This window comes from Pristiophorus japonicus, unplaced genomic scaffold (genome assembly GCF_044704955.1).
Source record: "Pristiophorus japonicus isolate sPriJap1 unplaced genomic scaffold, sPriJap1.hap1 HAP1_SCAFFOLD_1113, whole genome shotgun sequence".
In the NCBI taxonomy this organism is placed as follows: domain Eukaryota; kingdom Metazoa; phylum Chordata; class Chondrichthyes; family Pristiophoridae; genus Pristiophorus; species Pristiophorus japonicus.
Genome location: NW_027250770.1, coordinates 1 through 22,837, shown reverse-complemented (window position 1 = coordinate 22,837; position 22,837 = coordinate 1). Strand labels below are relative to the sequence as shown.

The following is a 22,837-nucleotide window of genomic DNA, read 5'->3' as shown; positions in this document are numbered from 1 at the left end:
GGAACTGACACCACGTTGATCATGAAGCAGAACCCATCACCCACAGCAGCCCTGCAGGGGACAACACACCAGGCAGCCCAGCAAGGCCAGCTGCACAGCAGCCCAGCGAGGGCCCAACAAATGATTCAACTACACCAGCTTTCACACCGAGATGATCAACCAGGACAATAAGGGCCCCAGATCGACTCCCATTGTCAATAGTTATACTATTTGCGTGAATGTTGTTATATATGTGGGCTTGTAGTTACACTGTGCAGCCACCAGTAGGCGCATTCCCCGGAATGCCAAGGGATCCCATAATCTCTTGGGAGCACAGATATTTCAGAAGGCTTCACAGGTTGGAGAGGCACTCTGGAGACCTGCAATAGAAGACTAAGGTCACACTTTACTTTGAACTCACAGTGTTCAGTCTGACTCTTTCTCCATACATTAGTCTTACATCACAATTTCAATTTTCCCGCCTATCTCATTGCCTGTATCTTGCGGTGCTCACTGGGCAGAAGGCTGCAAATGTACCTGCAGACGCTGTGTGATCCCGAACCTCTCTCTCAAAAAAGTCTCTCCAACTTTAGTTTCTTTCTTTGCTTTCTGTGTGTGTACAGTAAAAACGGAACGACTGTCTGTTTGTCACATAGGCCCCAGGCTTTAGGTGTCACTCCCAGAGTTTGAGCTCCCTGGACTTTCTGTGCCATATCTAATCCGTGCTGTCGCTGCCCTTGCATTGTGTGGTGGAACTGTGTAGATGGTGTTTTGCTCTGTATCTAACCCGTGCTGGACCTGCCCTGGGAGTGTGTTGGTACATTGCAGATGGGACTGTACTCTCTGTATCTAACCCCGTGCTGTACATGCTCCGGGAGTGTTTGACGGGACAGTGTTGAGGGAGCTTTACTCTGTATCTAACCCCCTGTACCTGCCCTGGGAGTGTTTGATGGGACAGTGTAGAGGGAGCTTTACTCTGTATCTAACCCCGTGCTGTACCTGCCCTGGGAGTGTTTGATGGGACAGTGTAGAGGGAGCTTTACTCTGTATCTAACCCCCTGTACCTGCCCTGGGAGTGTTTGATGGGACAGTGTAGAGAGAGCTTTACTCTATATCTAACCCCCTGTACCTGCCCTGGGAGTGTTTGATGGGACAGTGTAGAGAGAGCTTTACTCTATATCTAACCCCCTGTACCTGCCCTGGGAGTGTTTGATGGGACAGTGTAGAGGGAGCTTTACTCTGTATCTAACCCGTGTTGTACCGGCCCTGGGAGTGTTTGATGGGACAGTGTAGAGGGAGCTTTACTCTGTATCTAACCCCCTGTACCTGCCCTGGGAGTGTTTGATGGGACAGTGTAGTGGGAGCTTTACTCTGTATCTAACCCCCTGTACCTGCCCTGGGAGTGTTTGATGGGACAGTGTAGAGGGAGCTTTACTCTGTATCTAACCCCGTGCTGTACCTGCCCTGGGAGTGTTTGATGGGACAGTGTAGAGGGAGCTTTACTCTGTATCTAACCCCATGTACCTGCCCTGGGAGTGTTTGATGGGACAGTGTAGAGGGAGCTTTACTCTGTATCTAACCCCCTGTACCTGCCCTGGGAGTGTTTGATGGGACAGTGTAGAGGGAGCTTTACTCTGTATCTAACCCCCTGTACCTGCCCTGGGAGTGTTTGATGGGACAGTGTAGAGGGAGCTTTACTCTGTATCTAACCCCCTGTACCTGCCCTGGGAGTGTTTGATGGGACAGTGTAGAGGGAGCTTTACTCTGTATCTAACCCCATGTACCTGCCCTGGGAGTGTTTGATGGGACAGTGTAGAGGGAGCTTTACTCTGTATCTAACCCCATGTACCTGCCCTGGGAGTGTTCGATGGGACAGCTTCAAAGGCGATTTACTCTGACACGTTCTATAATCTATCAGACGTTGATGCATCAGAGTATTTCTCTTTAACATAACCTGGCACGTGAAGGACCATAATATTAAAAGAGACTGCATGATCCGCCTGTTCGCTGTGCAGTCATATCGCCTGTGCAGCATGAAGTAACAAGGCTGGGGGAATTGTGTCGTTACAATGATCGGACACTAGGTGGCGCAGCGGCTCCTTCACCGAAGGGACTTGGATTCAAACACAACCCAGACAGGACGGGTGATGAACAACTCTCAGGGGAATAAAACTAAGTGTGATAGGGAAAGGGAACGATGTGAATGAGCCTTGGAGAAAGGAACTCAACAAAGTCCAATACATTCCATTTATCATTCATGATTTATTAACAATTTCACAAAGAACAATTTACAGAGACGTTTATAAAATGTTAACACAAATTGAACTGAGAGTCACATTGAGCCTGGAACACACGAGGTCTGAGCTGCCAGCTATCTGTACAACTGTAACAGACACCAGGGAGAGAGAAACAGTTCAACATAAAGGGAAGGGCATAATTGTGGATCATGAATGAGAAAAGTGACTTCGTTATACACGAGATATTCAAACAATTATGAAACTCAGAGATACATTTACATTATAGCCACGATTATCTCACTTCTCAAACACAGAGACGAAAAAACTGAAGTCAATTGACTCGGGGAATCACCAAGAGGACCTAGTTTATTTTCAGGACACAGTGATGTTAATAACCAGATGGGGAAACTCCACGGCGGCCGAGATCCAGCCGATCACTTGACCTGTAAAAGAGGGACAAAAGATTGAAGCAGGGATTTAGTGCTTTGGGGCATTTATCTCAGGGGTTTGTATCAATGAAACGATTCAGAGATTTGGCAAACCGCTTCAGTCAGCTCGAAGCGAATGCACTGAATCTTCTCACCTTCACCAGAGTGACGGCAGCGCTATAGAACATGCTCAGGAAGAACAGGATGATGAATGTGGAGGCGGTTGTCCAGATGTTGCCGCTCTGGCCCTCGTAGTCTTCATCCCAGATGTGATCTGAGCAATCTGCGGGGAGGTAGAGGAGGAAAAATATTCAGATCGTTTGCTAATCCAAAATATCGTATTATTGTTATATATTCTATTTTATTGCCTTAAGGTATTAGTTTGTTCTCTAACTTGATGTTGAATGTATGCCCTGTGTTAAGTTAATCACTCCCAACAATCTATCTGTGTTCCTAATTCCACAGTCGCTCCTCCTTTCTGATCCTCCTACAGTCCGTGTTGGAAAATTTGACAGTTTTCCTTCAATGTCACACGCTCATTGATTTTGTATCAATTTCATAGGATTTACCGTTCGGGAATAGTATGATGTAATATCGAGGGAGCTTTACTGAGCGATACCGATTATTTTAACAATAGTTTTAGCGACCTAATTATTTGGAGACTGTCAAGGGGGCAGGGTAAGACGTCGGATGTGAGTTATAATGTTGATTAGTTTGTGACGGTCAGTGTTCTGAACATAATTAACTTGCATCAGTTTCCAACTAAGAACGTTAATTCAGTGTGTGTGCAGGACCAGAATAGAGGAATGTGAGATATTATGACATCAGAAATGATGTATTTAATATAATGGTTGGGAGACTGTTCCAAGAGTGTATTTTAATTCTATATTCATCGATAGCCTGATGTATTTTGTGCACTTTAGTGTTTACATATATGTGCATGACGATCACTTGTTCTGGTTTAGTCTGTGTTTGTGTGTTGATGTGTGTTAATGTAATGTTGCTATGCAAGTTTACGGGTGTTAATGTGCGATTCTATGCATCTATATTTAAGTGTAAGTGTGTGTTTATTTTCGTACGCTTGTGTACGTTTACTTGTCGGTCTTTGTGTGTTTCTATGAAATTTTGTGTATTTATGTTTAAATGTGTGTGTTTTGTATAAGTACGTTCATGTGTGTGTTTTTCATGTGTGTGTGTATGGTTATGTGTAAGTGTTGTGTAGGTTTAGGGGTAAGCATGTGTGCGCTTATGTGTAAATGTGTGTGTTCGCATGTAAATGTGTGTGTGTGTGTGTGTTATGCGTTAGTGGGATTGTGTTGATGTGTGTGTTTATGCGAGTGTAAGTGCATGTGTGTGTGTGTATGTGTGTATGTGTGTTAATGCGTGTGTTTTTGTCTGTTTAGTGTAAGGGTGTGTGTGTGTATTTTTGCTGTCATTTCAACTTTCAGAGAGTACTAATAACTGGTTCAGACAATGACGGTGTGTATTATATTCTGGGCATGTGTAATATCCTGTGTAAGTGTGCCTATGTGCGTGTTTATGTGTAAGTCTCTGTGTGTTTATGTGTAAGCGTGAACTTTCACAAAAACACACGCACTCACTTTTGCACGCATTCTTCCCCGCTCTGTGTAAATGTTTTCAGCGTGAGACGCCAGGTGACGTCAGGCGACGGAATGCAACAATTCAACGATGGGCATCTCTCCCTGGTGGGAATTGAGGGGTACAGTGGCTTCACAATTGCCGTTTCCCCTCACTGTGTTGGAGAATCGGAGACACAATGAGTTAACAATTGACCTTTCCCCTCTCACTGATGGGGCAGTGGAGGTACAGTAGTTAACAATTGACCTTTGCTCTCTCTGGTGGGGCAGTGGGAGGTACAGTGGTAAACAATTGCCCTTTCCCCTCCCCCTGATGGGGCAGTGGGGGGTACAGGGGGTTAACAATTGACCTCTCCCCTCCCCCTGGTGGGGCAGTGGGAGGTAGAGGAGATTATCAATTAACCTTTGCTCTATCTCTGGTGGGGCAGTGAGAGGTAGAGGAGATTATCAATTAACCTTTGCTCTATCTCTGGTGGGGCAGTGAGAGGTAGAGGAGATTATCAATTAACCTTTGCTCTATCTCTGGTGGGGCAGTGAGAGGTAGAGGAGATTATCAATTAACCTTTGCTTTATCTCTGGTGGGTCAGTGGCGGGTACAGGGTGTTAACAATTGACTTTCCTCTCTGGTGGGGTGGTGGGGGGTACAGGGGGTTAACAATTGCACTTTTCCCTCCCTCTGGTGGGGCAATGGGAGTTACAGGGGATTAACAATTGACCTTTGCTCTCTCTGGTGGGGCAGTGTGAGGTACAGATGGTTAACAATTGCCCTTTCCACTCTCTCTCTGGCGGGGCAGTGGGAGGTACAGGGGGTTAACAATTGACCTTTCCACTCTCTCTCTGGCGGGGCAGTGGGAGGTACAGGGGGTTAACAATTGACCTTTCCCCTCTCTCTGGTGGGGCAGTGTGAGGTACAGGGGGTTGACAATTGACCTTTCCCTTCTCTCTGGTGGGGCAGTGTGAGGTACAGGGGTTTGACAATTGACCTTTCCCTTCTCTCTGGTGGGGCAGTGGGAGGTGCAGGAGATTAAGAATTGACCTTTCCCCTCTGGTGGGTCAGTGGTGGGTACAGGGGGTTAACAATTGACCTTTCCCCTCTCTCTGGTGGGGCAGTGGGGGGTACAGGGGGTTAACAATTGACCTTTCCCCTCTCTCTGGTGGGGCAGTGGGGGGTACAGGGGGTTAACAATTGACCTTTCCCCTCCCTCTGTTGGGGCAGTGGTCTTACAATGAATTAACAGTTGACCTTTCCCCTCTCTCTAGTGCGGTAGTGGGAGTACATTGGGTTAACAATTGAACTTTCCCCTCCCCCTGGTGGGGCAGTGGAGGGTACAGGGGGTTAACAATTGACCTTTCCCCTCTGGTGGGGCAGTGGAGGGTACAGGGGGTTAACAATTGACCTTTCCCCTCTGGTGGGGCAGTGGGGGGTACAGGGGGTTAGCAATTGACCTTTCCTCTCGCTCTGTTGAGGCAGTGGGAGTACCGTGGGTTAACAATTGACATTTCCCCTCCCCCGGGTGGGTCAGTGGGGGGTACAGGGGGTTAACAATTGACCTTTCCCCTCTGGTGGGTCAGTGGTGGGTACAGGGGGTTAACAATTGACTTGTTCTCTCTCTCTGTTGGGTCAGTGGGGGGTACAGGGGGTTAACAATTGACTTGTTCTCTCTCTCTGGTGGGTCAGTGGAGGGTACAGGGGGTTAACAATTGACCTTTCCCCTCTGGTGGGGCAGTGGGAGGTACAGGGGGTTAACAATTGACTTGTTCTCTCTCTCTGTTGGGTCAGTGGGGGGTACAGGGGGTTAACAATTGACTTGTTCTCTCTCTCTGGTGGGGCAGTGGGAGGTACAGGGGGTTAACAATTGACTTGTTCTCTCTCTCTGGTGGGGCAGTGGGAGGTACAGGGGGTTAACAATTGACTTGTTCTCTCTCTCTGGTGGGACAGTGGGGGGTACAGGGGGTTAACAATTGACCTTTCCCCTCTGGTGGGTCAGTGGGGGGTACAGGGGGTTAACAATTGACTTGTTCTCTCTCTCTGGTGGGTCAGTGGGGGGGTACGGGGGGTTAACAATTGACGTGTTCTCTCTCTCTGTTGGGGCAGTGGGGGTTACAGGGTGTTAACAATTGACCTTTCCCCTCTGGTGGGTCAGTGGGGGGTACAGGGGGTTAACAATTGACTTGTTCTCTCTCTCTGGTGGGTCAGTGGGAGGTACAGGGGGTTAACAATTGACTTGTTCTCTCTCTCTGTTGGGTCAGTGGGGGGTACAGGGGTTTAACAATTGACGTGTTCTCTCTCTCTGGTGGGGCAGTGGGAGGTACAGTTCCTGTTCCCGTGTCGCCCTCATTTCAGATCCAAGAGGGTGCGATGCTGCCAATTAAAACCGGCCCCAAATCTGAAGGGATGGACAACACGAGAAACAATGACACATAGATCTAAATGTGCTGCATTTGTTTGTCGGAAAATGGAACTTTGCAGGTTCTGCCAGTGGGAAGAAAGTTGCTGAAATTACTTTGAGGAATCCTGTCATCAAAGAGCTTCACTCTGTCTCCAAACTGTGGTGTATCTGAGCTGGGAGCGCTGGCTGTACAAGCTTTGTGCCCAAGTCCGACAAATATTCTGCTTCACATTAGCAGCCCGCCCCTTGGCAAAAATGGGAAACAAAATTAATTGAGCGGCTGTGTGTGTAACTCACGATTGGAAGAAAAGGCCTTTATTGGTTTTTATTTAAGAACTGAAATGCAATCGAGAGATTCTCATTGACAAGCATTGACGGTGTCCATCAGACCAAGAGAAATGTTCACAAAACTGGGTTTACCGCTGGATTTATTGACTGTTCTGATGATGGTCTTCAAGGGGATGGCTTCATGTCCTACCACACAGGAGTAAGAAGCACCGCTGGCCCACTCCTCGGCTGCAATGGATAACAGGCTGTACGTGAAGAAAGAGCTGCTGCTGTTCTCCGTCTTCACCTCGGTGTTCGTGTAGTTGCCCGAATTCACCGGCTTGTCATTGACGGTCCACTTGACGAAGATCTCTCGCGGGGAGAAAGCTCTCACTAAGCAGGTGAGGCTGACCAACCTCTGAGCGGAGATTTCTTCTGCCGAGGGCAGGAGGACAGACACGGCCGGTTCCCGCGGATCGTTAGCTGCAGATCAATTACAATAAACATCAATAAACTGGAGACTTCCAGAGACAATGACACCGGTGGTTAAATGTGCGAGATACGTGGTTTGCGCTGAATTTTAAAGGATTCCCTTTTTCGCCTCTGTGGCCTGTCCAGTTTTTCAGCCCAGAACAGAATGGAATAAAATCCTTCTCTCTGGGAGCTTGAAGAGTTGTACTGGAAAATTACACAGGAATCACTGCTAGGAACCAGGCCATTCGGCCAACTGATTTATACCAACTTTTATGCTCCACACGAACCTTCTCCCAGCTCACCATCTAAACCACGTAACATGTCCTTCTATTGCTTTCTCCCTCCTGCAATTATCTAACTTCCCCTTAAATGCATCATCCCATATCCCAGAGTATTTAGTCCGTGGGATTACCATTTGAATTATCAAAGTAATCTATTAATATACTTATTTGAACGAATTGGCCCATGCACAAGCACCGGGAATAGTCAGAGCCTCTCACGTGTTACTACAATCACGCCGCTCACCCATTTCCTTGTGGATGGAACCTCTGATCGGAGTGTGCATATCCCGATGGCTCGCCACGCAGTCAAACACATCCCCACTCAGCCAGTCTTGTGTCGAGATGTCTAACTTGCTGATCACACTGTCGCCCTCTCCCGGTTCACCGTGATTCCCTGGTTTCAAAATGTCCTTTTTCCGCTCCCAGGACACGGTGACTCCAAAAGGAGCATTCGACACGATGCAGGTTAAGGTCACTGTCGCCTCCATTAAGACCTGCTCGAGTGAGGGCGGCAAAAGAGTGATTTTTGGATCGTTGCACGAGGAATCTTCTGTGAAGCAGAAATGAAAGTCAAGCAAAGCTTCATCTCCAGAGTCAGGATAGCAGCATTCTGCTTAACTCCCAAAAGGAGAATAAATCACCTTTGAGATATTAACCTCTCGTTGTTGCTTAACAACCATCATTATTGGAAGGACAACGAATTGGCAACCATCCCGGGAGACGCTTTAACATTTCCTGTGTATTTGCACCCAGAGCCACCTGTGATCGGCTGTGAGGCAAAGACCCGGCATAAAACATTGAATAAAGTTGGGTGCAATTGTGTTATGCACTGAATAGCGCTCGTCCCGAAAATCCTTGCTCCTTTACGCCCGTCTATCGATCCTTCTGCCCGAACGCATTTGCGCTCAGTATAATGGCTCCACCCCCAGGATGAAGAGCTCTACATGGAAATTACACTGGTTCAAAACGAGTGTCAAGTTAAATCCAGGATTATAGTTGCAACAGGAAACAAAGTTAATTTTCTGGTGTCTTGTGATTTTGGGGTTGATGAAAATGTGCAGGAACCAGTAGCAGCCCTCGGCAGAGCAGAAGTAAAAGGTCTTGGGGAGGGAATTTCAAGGGGTCTTTTGCCATGGGGAATAAATTGCAATACTGATGTGAAGTAGTTTTTTTTTAAATTTCTGTCATTAGTGAGCTTTTATCATGTCTAGTGAGAGAGAGTAAGGAGGGAATATAACCGCAGGACAGTAATAGTGTCATAGGAACAGGAGAAGTCCATTCAGCCCATCCATCCTGTTCTGCCATTCAATCAGATCATGGCTGATATCTACCTCAACACCATCTACCCGCTTTGGTTGTACAACCCTTTACACCCTTGCCTAACAAAGATCTATCAATCTCAGTTTTGACATGTTCAATTGACCCCTACCCTCAACAGCTTTGGGAGGCCGGGGGTCGGGTGGGGGGGAGAGAGTTCCAGATGTACACGAGACTTTGTGTGAAATTATCCTTCCTGACATTACCCCTGAATGGTGTAGATCTACTTTTAAAGTTCTGTCCCTGGTTCTGAAGTACCGCACCAGAGGAAATATTTTCTCGCTATCTACCACATCAGTTCCATTTATCAACGTAAACACCTCAATTACATCGCCTCTTCACATTCTACACAAAGGAATACAAGCCTAACCCGTCCTCATCATTTAGCCGTTTTAGCCCGGTATCATTCGGGTGAATTTGCGTTGCACCCGCTCTAAAGCCAGTTTATCCATCCTGCGGTGCGGTGCCCAGAACTGAATGCTGTGTTCTAAAAAGGCAGATCATAAAATCATAGACATTTTCAGCATGGAAAGAGGCAATTTTGGCCCATCGTGTCCGCGCCGGCCAAACAAGAGCAATCCAGCCTAATCCCACTTTCCAGCTCTTGGTCCGTAGCCCTGTAGGTTCATTGCATATCCAATATATTTGTTTAATGTGCTGATGGTTTCAGCCTCTACCACCCTTTCAGGTAGTGATTTCGAGACCCACACTACGTTCTGGATGAAGACATTTCCTCTCATATCTCCTCTAAACCTCGCCCCAATTACTTTAAATCTGTGTCCCCTGGTTGTTGACTCATCTGCCAAGGGGAACAGGTCCTTCCTATCCACTCTATCAAGGCCCCTCATAATCTTATACATCTCAATCAGGTCTCCCCTCAGTCTCCTCTGTTCGAAACAAAATAGACCCAGCCTATCCAATCTTTCCTCATAGCCAAAATTCTCCAGTCCAGACAACTTCCTGGTAAATCTCCTCTGCACCCGTTCCAGTACAATCGCATCTTTCCTGTAACCTGGTGACCAGAAATGCACGTGCTACTCCAGCTGGGGCCTAACCAGTGTTTTATACAGTTCAAGCATAAGCTCCTTGCTATTTTATTCCATGCCTCGACTAATAAAGGTAAATATTCCGTCTGCCTTCTTAACCCACTTATTTAGATGGCGTGCTAACTTTAGGGATCTGTGGACATGCACTCCAAGGTCACTTTATTTGTCTACACCCTTTCTAGCAATTTCTAGCAGTGGCCCTTACAGAGTAAAGGCCTGGAGACACCGACTGTCGATCCCAATATGCTCAGGCAACTCAGGATAAAGCTGAGCCGAAGGGCAAGCAGAGGACAACCTTTAGCAAAGTGACGGAATCATGAACCATGAGGAATCCTCAGTCAGGGCTTACACCGAAAGGAAAAACAAACTGTATGATTAGAAATGAGAAATAGTTCTGTGCTTTTTTACTCATTACGATTAAAGCCCTGACTGAGATCAGCGCTCAGAGTGATCCGGAACTTCCCGGGGCGATGTCTCTTACCCGGAGGTCTGGTGATAGTTCGGTTTTGGGTGATTCCTTGATGAGAGACCTGGCAGGTATAGACTGAGTGGGCGAACCACTCCGCGGCAGAGAATGTCAGGCGACTGCTCGCCGAGAAGTTCCCATTCACCTCACATACGGGAGAGGTGATGAAGCCCGATTTCATAATTTGTCCATTCTTCAGCCAATTCACGGTCAGTGACTTTGGCCGGAAATCGATGATTGAACACACGGCGGTTGCAGATCTGCTGCTGGTGATTTCTTCCTTGGAACTCAAGGTAAGGATAACAGCTGGATGATGTACCACACGACCTGCAAGAAAATACATTTTATGGCGATTATTTGTTACAATCCAAACAATTAAGAACTTTAAAGTGGTTTTTACCATATAATCTACATCACCGAAACAGGCCATTAGGCCCAACAGGCCTATGTTTATGTTCCACATGGGCTTCCTCTCTCCCTATTGCCTACCCGCTATCAACATAACCTTAGATGCCTTTCTCCCTCGTGTACTTATCTAGATTCCCCTGAAACGCATCTATGATATTCGCCTCGTATTCCATGCGGCAGGGAGTTCCATATTTTACCAATTCCTTGGGTGAAGAACTTTCTCCTGGACTCCCTATTGGATTTATTAGTGAATATCTTGTATTTATGGCCCCAATATCGGGCTCCTGTTCAAGCAAAATATTTTATCTACGTTTAACCTTTAAATCGCTTCATAATTTTACAGACCACCATTTGATCACCACTCAGCCTTCCCTTTTCTGGAGAAACGAATCCCACTCCGTTTAGCAATTATTGACAGTTGCAATTTTTCAGTTCTGGTGTCGTCCTTGTGCCTCTGTATCATTCTTATAATATGGAAACCAGCACTATGCACATTACAGTTGATATGATCCGGAGATTAGAGCAGTGTACAGTACTCTATATGTGATATGGAGACCAGACATGTGCGTAGTACTCTGAGTGTGAGATGGAAACCAGAACTATGCTCGAATTTTGATTTGGAGATCGTAATGCACACTGAGATCTGTTATGGAGACCAGACCTGTATGCAGCACTCTTAATATGTTATGGAGACCTTATCTGTGTACAATACTCTAAATATGATGTGGAAACCAGACCTGTACGCAGCACTCACTGTGTGATATGAAGACCAGAGCTGTGCAATGACTCGAAGTGTAAGATGGAGACCAGAACTGTGCACATTACTCAAAGTCTGGTCTAACCAAGGTTGTATAGAAGTTGAACATATCATCTCTGCTTTTCACAATTTGCCTTCCTTGTATCCCACAGCACTCACCTGGCATTTTTACGTCCCAGACCGAGCCACCTCGTCGAACCTCGCAGTAGATTGGGCGACTCCCCACCAATGACTTGCTGATGGTTAACTGGCTGCTCAGTGTGTAGGCTCCCTTCTTGTTGAGGACTGACGGGTAGGTCTTCAATCCAGTGGTGATCGGCGCTTCTTCTGTCCTCCAGGAAAGGCTGGTGATTTCCGGGGAGTAGTCCATCGCTAAGCAGCCATAGGTGACGGGGCCGCCAGTGTGGGGTTGTTCACAGGAGGAGAGCAGGGCATAGAGTTTGGGAGCAGATGGTGTCGCTGGGAAAGATTGGCCAAGTGGACAAGTTAGACTCTGTAATCAGTGCTTATAAAATAACCAAACAACTAAACGTTTCACTACGGGGTAAACTAAATCCATCATTTACCGATCAAACCCGACGTCAACATTTGAATTACAAGGAGTTATGAGATCCGACGTGAAACGCCTCCACGTAACTCCAGTCCTGCACATCAGGATAGTCACGAGACTTAAAGGGGCATTCTGTCCAGCAGGCCCCTTTTTACGGAGTGAATGGTGGGATATTGTATCGTGGATTTCTTCCTGCTATTATGGAACTCTCCCCTCAATCTCCAATCACTTTCACAGTAAATTATTTCACATTATATATTCTGAGTTCCTTCCTGCATCCTTTTGCTCTCATAATCTTATTAGCAGCACGGAATCAGGCCATTCCATGATATTAAAGTGGAGTCAACTCTCCATTTTAAGATGCTGTTTGAACTAACCTCTTGGACCAAGATTTTGGTCAATTGCCAGAATCACTGCTGACCATACTAAAGAAAACTGCTGATGTGGCCTGATATCAAATTTTACCTCCTTAAGCTCGTATGAATCGTCTTGGGACGTTTCACTACATTAAACGCGCTATATAATTACAAGTATTGTTTTCAGGGGATACACTTGGTTGAATAGCGGTGGGGTGAATTATCCTAATCACACAACTTCCACAGCAAGATCTACTAGTTGTATTAACTTTTTTTTAATCCCGGCATGTTTATAAGCATGACCGAGAGTGATAAAATAATACAACTTTAAAGCACGGAAGGAGGCTATTCGGCCCATCACGCCTCTGAACGATCTCTCCACAAATCCCGTTCACCTTCCAATTCCCAATCTTCTTCTCAAACGTTCAATTTTATTAAGCTGTTATGGATTCTGCATGCAGCCCTCTTTCTGATAGGACAACCCATGTCCCAACAGCACCTGTGTAGAATAGTACAATAATACCCTCTCCCTTCATTCCTTTGCTGCTGATATTCAATCAGTGCCATTTACTCACCAACTCACCGACCTGGGGAAATATGTTTCCCGAATCCCTTCATAAAACCCTTCATAGTTCCAAAACCCCTCTATCAGACCTCATCTAAATCTTCTTTGTTCCCAGGAAAATAAATGGTTGAAGTCTCCTTTAAAATGTGAATTGATTACTTCAGCGCTCTGATTTGAACCGGGAACTTTTGCACAGCCTGATATCTCGGATTCAAGTTTGATCTCAATCGGGATTGATTCGGGCTTTTCTCTTTCCTGCTCCGAATTGGAGGAAGAGCGATGCAGTATGAGTTGTGATCTGTCCCCTGTTACTGATTGGATGTCTCCTGACCATCCTCTTCCCAATCACTCCATGAAATAATCCGAATGATGTACGGTTCCCAAAGCCGGTTATATGGAACGATGCTCTTTAAAAGCTCCATTTAAATTTACAAATTATTTTCCAGCCTCCCGCCAGTGAGAACATGCACTGCTTTCTGGGTCGTTGCAGTCACATCTTGTTGTTGTTCGAACCGAACATAATCTAAACATCAGGACAGGTTTTCTTCTCTAAATACCTAATATTGGCAAAACTTAAACATTATAAATCGATTGGTTATCAGCCGGGTCTATGCTAGGAAGGATAAAGAACCTGGTTATTGCTGATATGGGTATCTCTCGATTCTGGTTTGTGCGGATTACTGAAACACCTGCGGTTTATTGGTCAGATACTGAAATCTCGGTCTACACCGTGAAGTTACAGAGAGGGTCGATGATGCTGTTGCAATAGATATGTTATTTCTAGATGTTCAAATGGCATTTTATAAAGTATCTCATAAAAGAATGATTCGGAAAATAGAAGCACATGTGATTAAAGGGATGGAGGTAACTTGGGTATTTAATTGGCTGCGGGAGAGGAGGCAGTGAGCAGTGGTGAACAGATGTTTTTTCTGACAGAAGACTAGTGGGGTCGCCCATTGATCGGTATGAAGAACATTGCTTTTCCTGTTATATATATAAATTACCTGGACTTGTTATCGGGAATACAGTTTACAAGTTCACGGATGATGCAAACTTGGCAACGTGGGAATGTGTGAGCAGGATAGCAGCGGACTTCAGGAGTGCATCGACAGATTGGTGAAATGGGCAGGCACGTGGCAGATACAATTCAATGCATTTTGGAGGAACAACATGTAGAGGCAATATAATCTAACAGGCATTAATTTGAGGGAGGTGCCAGAGCAGAGGGTCCTGGGAGTACATATTCACATCTTTTTGAAGGTGACCGGGCCAGTTGATAAGAAGTTTACTAAATTGTATGCGTTATTGCCATTGTAAAAGGGGCCTTGAATACAGAATCACGGGTGTCATGCTAAACCTTTACAAATCACTGGTTAGACATCGGATGCAGTCGTGTATACAATTCTGACCTCCACAATTTAGAAAGGATGACAAGGCCCCAGAATGATACCAAGGACCAGAGACTTCAGTTAGGTGGAAAGATTAGAAAAGCTGGGGTTGTGTATTAAAGCAGTGAAAATTAATTGGAGGCCGAATAGAGGTATTCAAAATTGAGAGAGGTTTTGTCAAAGCAAGTCAGGAGAAACGATTTCCACTGGTGATTACGTCGTTAACCAAAGGTCACAGATTTAAAATAATTGGCAAAAGAACTAGAGGGAAAATGAGGGGATTTTTTTTTAAAAGAGAGGGTTAAGTTCTAGAAAAGCTTCATCATGTTGAACACCTCTATCAGATCTATGTTTATTGTCTGTTATAGTGAAATGGGACAGTTAAAATAAAGGGACTGAGAAATTTGGCTCAAACGATTCAATTGGATACCGTTGCAGAGTCTGAAAGATTATTGTGAATGGCAATTCATCGCAGGCTGAATGTATTTCTTTAAATGCTTCACAGAAATGCAGTTCAGTTACTGTGTGCCTTGTGTTGTGACCCAGTCCAAAAGCTGCATCTGACCTGCGTCTGTCCCTACCTGGTGCATTAAAAAAAAACAATTGAACGAAATGCTGATTTCAAACATAACGTTCCCATGATGGTTATTTGAAGCAGGAGTTCGACATTCACCAGTTAAATTGTCAAATTAACTTCCAGCCTACCATCAGATCAGAACAGGCGCTGCTTTCTGGACCATTTCAATCTTTTCCAGAAACTGTTTGTTCTGAAATTGAACTCAAGATCAGGCCAATCTCATTCAATCATTATCTGATACTCAAAATGTTTAACGTTTATCAATTAATCAAAAATGAAGCAGTTATTTTGCAATAAGGTTAAACTCAATTAAGGCATTGTTGTTTCATTGGAGCAATGGAAATATTTATTTGAACATATCTGCCTTGCTAACTCGAACTTTATTAGTTGGATACAAATTAAGGCTGCTTGAATGCCCCTGGATAAAGCATTTTCAGGTCTGTTATATTACAAATAATATAGAGTAAAGCTCCCTCTGCACTCTATGCTCAGCTGTATCAAGGGATTGATTTCGAGAAAAGCCATGCCAATACTGCACTGTCAAACAGTCCAGATAAGGTAGCGCACTAGTTAAATAGAGAGCAGAGCTCCATCTACTCTGTCCCACCAAACACTACCACGGCAGACAGAACACGAGTTAGATAAAGAGTAAATGTTGCCTCTACACTGTCCTATCAAAGAGTCACGGGACAGTTACAGCACGGGTTAAATACAGAATTAAGCTCCTTATACATTGCACAATCAGACTGACCCAGGGCAGCTACAACACGGGTTAGATAAAGAATAAATTCTCCCTTTGCACGATCCCATCCAACACTCCCAGTGTCCCAGGGCAGATACAGCAATGGTTAAATACAGAGTAAAGCTCCCTCTACACTGCCGCATCAAACACTCCCAGGGCAGGTACAGCATGGGATAGATACTGAGTGCAGCTCCCTCTACACTGTCTCATCAAACACTCCCAGGGCAGGTACAGGGGGTTAAATACAGAGTAAAGCTCCCTCTACACTGCCGCATCAAACGCTCCCAGGGCAGGTACAGCATGGGATAGATACAGAGTAAAGCTCCCTCTACACTGTCTCATCAAACACTCCCAGGGCATGGGATAGATACTGAGTACAGCTCCCTCTGCACTGTCTCATCAAACACTCCGACGGCAGGTACAGCATGCGTTAAATACAGAGTAAATCTCTCTCTACACTGTCCCATCAAACACTCCGAGGGCAAGTCTCTCCGGTTAGATACAGAGTAAAGCTCCCTCTACACTGTCGCACGAAACAGTACCGGGGCAGGTACAGCAGGGGTTAAATACAGAGTATAGCTCTCTCTACACTGTCCCATCAGGACTCTCGGGACAGGTATAGCATGGGTTAGAAACTGATTAAAGCACCTTCAACAGTTTAACAGAAGTGTTTTTGAACTTCTGCTTCTGAATGCCACAAATTGCGTTATTGGCCCCATTTGTGAGGTGCCTCCTCAAACTTAACCTGAAACTGTCACATTTTTCAGAGATACAAGCTTCTCAAATAAATGAGTCGAATTGTACTCAACGAAATACAAGAGGACAAAGCGGAAGGTTTACAGCCAATCAGGAGGGCTCCTGATTCTCACACAGTGAGCAGGCGCACAGAAATAGAACAGGCACAATCTTGCTCTCAGCAGATAGATCGGTTCCATCTGTCAGTTTCAATAAAGCTGATTTACAATTGGTCTCTTGTCAATTTCCGATCATCTCAAAGTGCACGTTTTAAAAAAAATTAAACTGATATTAATTTGGAAAACATTCTTCGACTTCCAATCATGTCTCCCTCCATCTCTACAATCGTACAAATCCTGAAAACAATTATATCGAAATAATCTACATTCCATGATAATTTGCTGCATTTTATCGGGACTCCCTTTCAGAGTAGGAATTTAACAAACCAAGAAACAGTTACATTGAAAACCGATTAGCCACTGGTTCAATATAATTTCATAATTAAATATAACCTGTAAAATCATCGAGGCAAAACACGAAGTTAATTCATTAAAATCTGCAGCGACACCTTATCCATCTGAACAAAACTGAGTAAGACAAGTATTGTTTACTAAGTTAATATGAGACATAATTTAAAATTCTCGCCAACCCTAGAGATGTTGCAGTAACTGTAATCCTGTCCAGTATACAGTGCAATTGTGGGAGGTCATTAATGGTTAATCAGTTCACACTGATATTATACTCTAAAGTAATATTGATGTTTGCTGATCTAATACTGCATTATAATAAAATTAGTTAATATTCATTTTAATCCTGTTCCTGCTTCGTAACATGTGACATATTAGCGTTTCAGTTACGTTAATATGGCACTTATCAATTTTAACATATTAAGAATCATATTAAAAGATGAAGACATTCAGACTAATATATTATGTTTACTTGATTCAAATCACATTTGAATAAGTTAAAATGATCAGGAGCTTCCAATATATTCCCGCTCTCTAGCGACACATGTAAACTCTGCATGTTTCTGAACTCTCTGATACAACATAAACTCCCTCTTTTCTCAGAGTGGATTTCACATGATGGATTTAGGAGTGGACTATTTTAAATAGTTCAATGTCTGGCCGTTGTTACATCTCACTAACTATCGCTGGGCTGTAACGTTGTATGTTTTCTAAATCAGGACCCTCCAGTTTAAACATTATCCTCATTCTTAACTGTAAAATATATTTTATGAAGTAACAGGCAACAGACTAGTGTGCAGTCGGCAACATAGACTCCGCTATTGAATAACATAATCTTTTTTATATTTTACTCCTGTAATTCACAAAATGCCCGTTAATCAATTATTAAGCTATTTATTGAAACTACTTTCCAGAATGATCAACGTAATATTGGCGGGGAAGAATTCATTCAGGCCATCTGCGACACTGACATTTAATGAGCAAATGGAGGAGAGATTTTGGTGATCAATTTAACATGAACCACAGTTAAACATAACTCTTAAATGTAATGTGTTCACTCTTTATAATTCTACCCCATATGCCGCACAGCTATGGGAGACTGGATGTTGTTATTCAATTCAAAAATAACATTGACCTTATGGTAATTAAATTAATCAGCTTGACTTTGAGTGGGTTGTGTGTCTGTCAGTCTGAACTTTCCTTGAATTTAAATAGAATCGTATGAACAATACTCTGACTGGCAGCGACGTCTAACGCTCAGGCTATCATCTTACAAATGGTACAGATTAGTTTAGTGATAATTGTCTCGCTATGAAACAAAATATTTAATTGAAGAAATTACATAATTTTAGAATTTAATAACCGGTCAGATTTATGACATTTACAAACTGTAATTTACAACTCGCATTTAATTGATAATTGAATACAATCTGTTGTGGATCTGTGTAAAACAGGGAGATAATTAATTTCAGACCCTCCTTGAACTGCGGTGGAATCAGTATGCTGTTATTAAAATCATTTCAGACCTAATCAGAAATTGTCGCCAGCCTCTAAAATTTTCTGCTCACGTTAACTGGGACCAGTGCGCAGCAGAATTGTGGGATGCGAATAATGGTTAATACAAGAATATTAATTGCAAAGCATATTTAGTGATATTGCGCAATATTACCGCATTATAATTGTTTGAGTTATATTTATTTAACTGCCTTTCAACCTGCAAATTTTGAATCGTAAATTTCGAAATTACAGTAATATTTCATGTATTAAATGTGTGCACCATAAAGCATAGGTTAATAGTTGAACCTGTAATTCTCACTTTAATAATAAGATGGAGAACATTATTTAGTAAAGATTTTTGATTTATGAAACCTACTTTTTGTCTGCCTACAATTATCTTTAAAACAGTTTTAAACGGATCATAAAAACTTGCAGCAGTTTGATGTCATTCAGATAAACATCGCACAAAAGCCAAACAGTTTCACAAAAGTTTTGTTATTCAAAGTAACCCAGGCAAACTCTCTGCTCAGCAGATAAACAGCAAACCACAGCACTGAGCGGCTGGACCCAACAACACAATGTTTTGTGGAGAAGCAGCTTAATTCTATAAACGGTTTCAGCGGAATCAAATGTAACATTGCCAAAACATGTCAATGCAGAATTAAGCGAACCCGTCTATCACTGAACGAATTAATTATTGAAATAAATAGAAATATAAAATAATGAGAGCAGAATTGTGATTAGACGGATCAGGTTAATCAATTAATATTGATATAGGATATTGTTGTGCTATTGCGTGCTATTTCTATTAATTTGTATTAAGTTCAATCTGATTCATATCACAAATATATTAATTATATAGTTCTTCATTACAGTAACATTTCACATATATGAGCATTCGTCAACTTTTGATCAATAAATGACATTGCAATTATCAAAAAATAAAACACAATACAATATCTTACATTTACTTATAACATCTAAAGCATTCTGTTTCTGCCTAAAACCATCTTTCAAACACATTTAAATGTAATATTTGCATTTGATCAGAAAACATGCAGCAATTAGATCTTGCAGAGACTAAGCATTGCAGAAACACCAAAGGATTTAACAACCATTGGGTGTTTGAAGTAACCCAGGCACAGAGTCCCATCAGCAAATAAACACCAAATCACACCAATCTGGGGATCAATCCCTCAACAACATGTTCTGTGGAGAAGCAGTTTCTTTCCATAAAAGCATTGCAGCCGAATCAAATGAAACATAGCAACAAATCTCAGTACAGAACCCAGCGATTCAGTGAATTATTGAAATACACAGAAATATACAATAAAGACACAAATTCCACAGTTGCTGAAAGAGTGAATGTTTCTTACCTGCTGTCACTGTCACCATGGTGCCTTGTCCCCAGTAGCCCATGCCGTCACAGTGTTACATTCCCGGGGCTGGGTCACACAATAACCGGCACTGCGTAAAACAGACAGCAATCCAACATTAGTTTAAATATTCACATCCCAGAGACAAAGTAGAACCACAATGGATCTTCATAAAATGATAAATGTATTAATGGATATTGTTCACTCTTTATAAATGCACTGGTGTTATATATTTCACAGAGCAACCCGTGAACAGTTCATGAAATTACCAACTGATCAATGAATAATGATCAGTTTATCCATATTAAACTGTGCTGGTAGGACAGTGCTGGACATAAATAGGACTTCACTGCAGATACAGTGGATTGTGAAAGCGAGCACTGACCCAGACTTACTCAATTAGTGCTGAGGGGTTTTTGTACTGACAGTAATTGCTGTGCCACCCACTGTACGCTGTAGTACCACAGTGGCAGGGACCCGCACAAATACTCGACTCATTCTCTGATTAACGCTGGCAGAAATAAATTGCTCAATCAACAGAAAGATTTATCAGATTTTGATTGTCTAATGATGATTCTTTCTGAGAGCGCAGAAATGGACCAAAATCCTACCCATAGTTACAATATTAAACCTTTCATTGAATCCTCGTTGTTAATCCTGGACACAGTAACGATAAACCATCTTCATCTATACAAAGTTAGTTAATGTGCATTTTATTCTTAAACAGTTTATTGCTGTAGCAAATACATTCTTGCAATCTAGGTTAAACACATCTCTTGATATACTTTACACCGTTACTGACCTAGAATTCGATGGAAGTTGTTGCAATTGCTCTCATTCAGTTTCTGTACGAACCCAACACGGGTCGGGTCGCTGTGGGTGGCTTGCACAGTAATACATGGCGGTGTCTTCGGTTCTCAGATTCTTGATCTCGATGTAGGTTGTGGAAGATCTACTTGAAGGGATGATCCGACCTTCTACTCCAGGCGCGTAATATGTGGTACTGCCAGCTTTATAGTAAGCAAGCAGCCACTCCAGCCCCTTCCCGGGAACTTGTTTAACCCAGGACATGTAGTAGCTGTCCGGATCGAACCCGCTCACTGAACAGGATAGTTTGTGAGATTCTCCGGGCTTCATCGACACAGAAGCCGACTGGGTCAGCACGATTTCGGAATGGACATCTGTCAGTGAATGAAATAAATTGCAATTACTTTCGAGAACATTCACATCAATGAATAGCAATAAAAACACAATATCTGAAGCCGCCTTGTATTGTGTCACGGAAGCAGCGAGGAATACTCACAGGTGAAGCAGGCCAGAAACAAACAGAGACAGGGGGCAAGTCCCATCGTCGGGTCTCTCGGTGTAACTGACTCGGGAAGGTGTCTCGGCGCCGCAACACCGCCTCCTGACTGTGAACCTGGAGCTGGGTCCCGCTATTTAAACTGTCCGGTCCCCTGTGTGTTTGTGTGTGTGTGTGTGTGTGTGTGAGAGAGAGAGGGGGATGGGGACTGGGAGTCACACGCCTCCCCCAGCAGCAGACTGACTCCTCCCCTATTTTCCTGTCTGAGTCCAACTCTGTAAAATATAATACATCATTAATAATCCATGTTTTCTGTACATTACCCAAAATTACCTTGACTTTGATTGCCGATATACTGCTGGGGATTATATACCGAATATCCAAAAGATTTTCAGTAGAACACTGAATCAGTGTCAGGATTTACATTCTCCACAAACAGCCCACATTGACTCCGTGTCCAATTCCTCTCAGGTGGATGTAAAATATCCCATGGCATTATTTCGAACAAGAGCAGGGGAGTTCTTCCCTGTGTTTGTTCAATATTTATCTCTCAAGAAACTGCACTAAAATATCATTTAGTCATGTATCACGTTGCTGTTAGTTGGATCTTGCTGTGCACAAATTGGCTGCCGTGTTTCCCTCCATTACAACAGCGATAACACTCCAAAACGTAGTTAATTGTCTCGAAAGAGCATCCTGTTTTCGAGAAAGCAGCTATATAAATGGAAGTCTTTATTTTTGTGATCGGCAACTGCTTCTGGGATGGATATGCTTCCCGGTTATCCAGCAGGGAAAGCTAAGTTAGGGAACAACATTACATTTTATCAGATAGCATCCATCGCGCCTGTGCAGCTCCACACTTAATACAATCGTTCCTGACCCAAATCGGGCACTGGATCTCAGTCCACCCGTGTGAAGACTGTTACTTAATTTCACGCTGAGCAATTCTAACTGTTAAAAGTGAAGATCTACACCTATCTGTATAATTGTGAGGAGTTCGCACAGTCCGCCCAAAGCTATCTGGGTGAGAATTAAATCACACTGCCTCGCTCTCTAATCGAAATTACATTACTGTCCCACCGACCATGGAAATGTCCTCAACACTAAAGATTAAACGGTGTCGATCAGTGAGAACCGATTATCCGTAGCTTTGGGATATTATTGGTTTGAGGTAACATTTTTAATTTGCACCTGGAAAGGGAAATCATTATAATAAATGCTTTAATTGAGTGTCGCCATTGTGCAGTTTGATTCGGTGCTGACCTTAACCCAGTTATGGCCAGCTGTTGTGATGCCAAGTGTATGTCTCTCACAGTTGTACCAGAGGGTGTTTTATTTAAAAATATAAAGGTTATCAATAACAATTAGATCAAAACTTGAGTAACTAGAATTCCCAGTCGGAGGCTCCATCAATGGGACTGTAACGCGGCAGACTGCAGCTCATGGGGTCAAGTATAAATTATCAAAGGAACCAGGAATTGTGATATGGATTATTGCGATCTTTATATCTGTACCTCTATATGTGTATGTGATACCAGCACAGGCTTCAATTGCCGTCTGCTGGATTGTAATAGAACAATCCAGAGAAGATTTGTCCTTCATTAATTGATGCACCAAATGCTTTGCATTGCTC

The 22,837-nt window shown here is 43.5% G+C and overlaps 2 gene segments (V, D, J or C); both read right to left on the bottom strand.

The window, feature by feature from the left end:
- Positions 1-2,277: 2,277 nt before the first annotated feature.
- On the bottom strand, positions 2,278-19,944 carry LOC139241568 (Ig heavy chain C region, membrane-bound form-like). The segment is given in 7 exon segments: positions 2,278-2,659; positions 2,800-2,927; positions 7,053-7,382; positions 7,899-8,204; positions 10,499-10,810; positions 11,799-12,107; positions 19,902-19,944. Coding segments are annotated over 7 exon segments (1,437 nt in total).
- A 791-nt stretch (positions 19,945-20,735) lies between these two features.
- Positions 20,736-21,082, bottom strand: LOC139241571 (igW heavy chain V region W26-like; the record flags this gene model as incomplete). The annotated part of the segment is given in 1 exon segment: positions 20,736-21,082. A coding segment is annotated over 1 exon segment (347 nt), but the record flags the coding sequence as incomplete, so codon positions are not given.
- Positions 21,083-22,837: the final 1,755 nt, after the last annotated feature.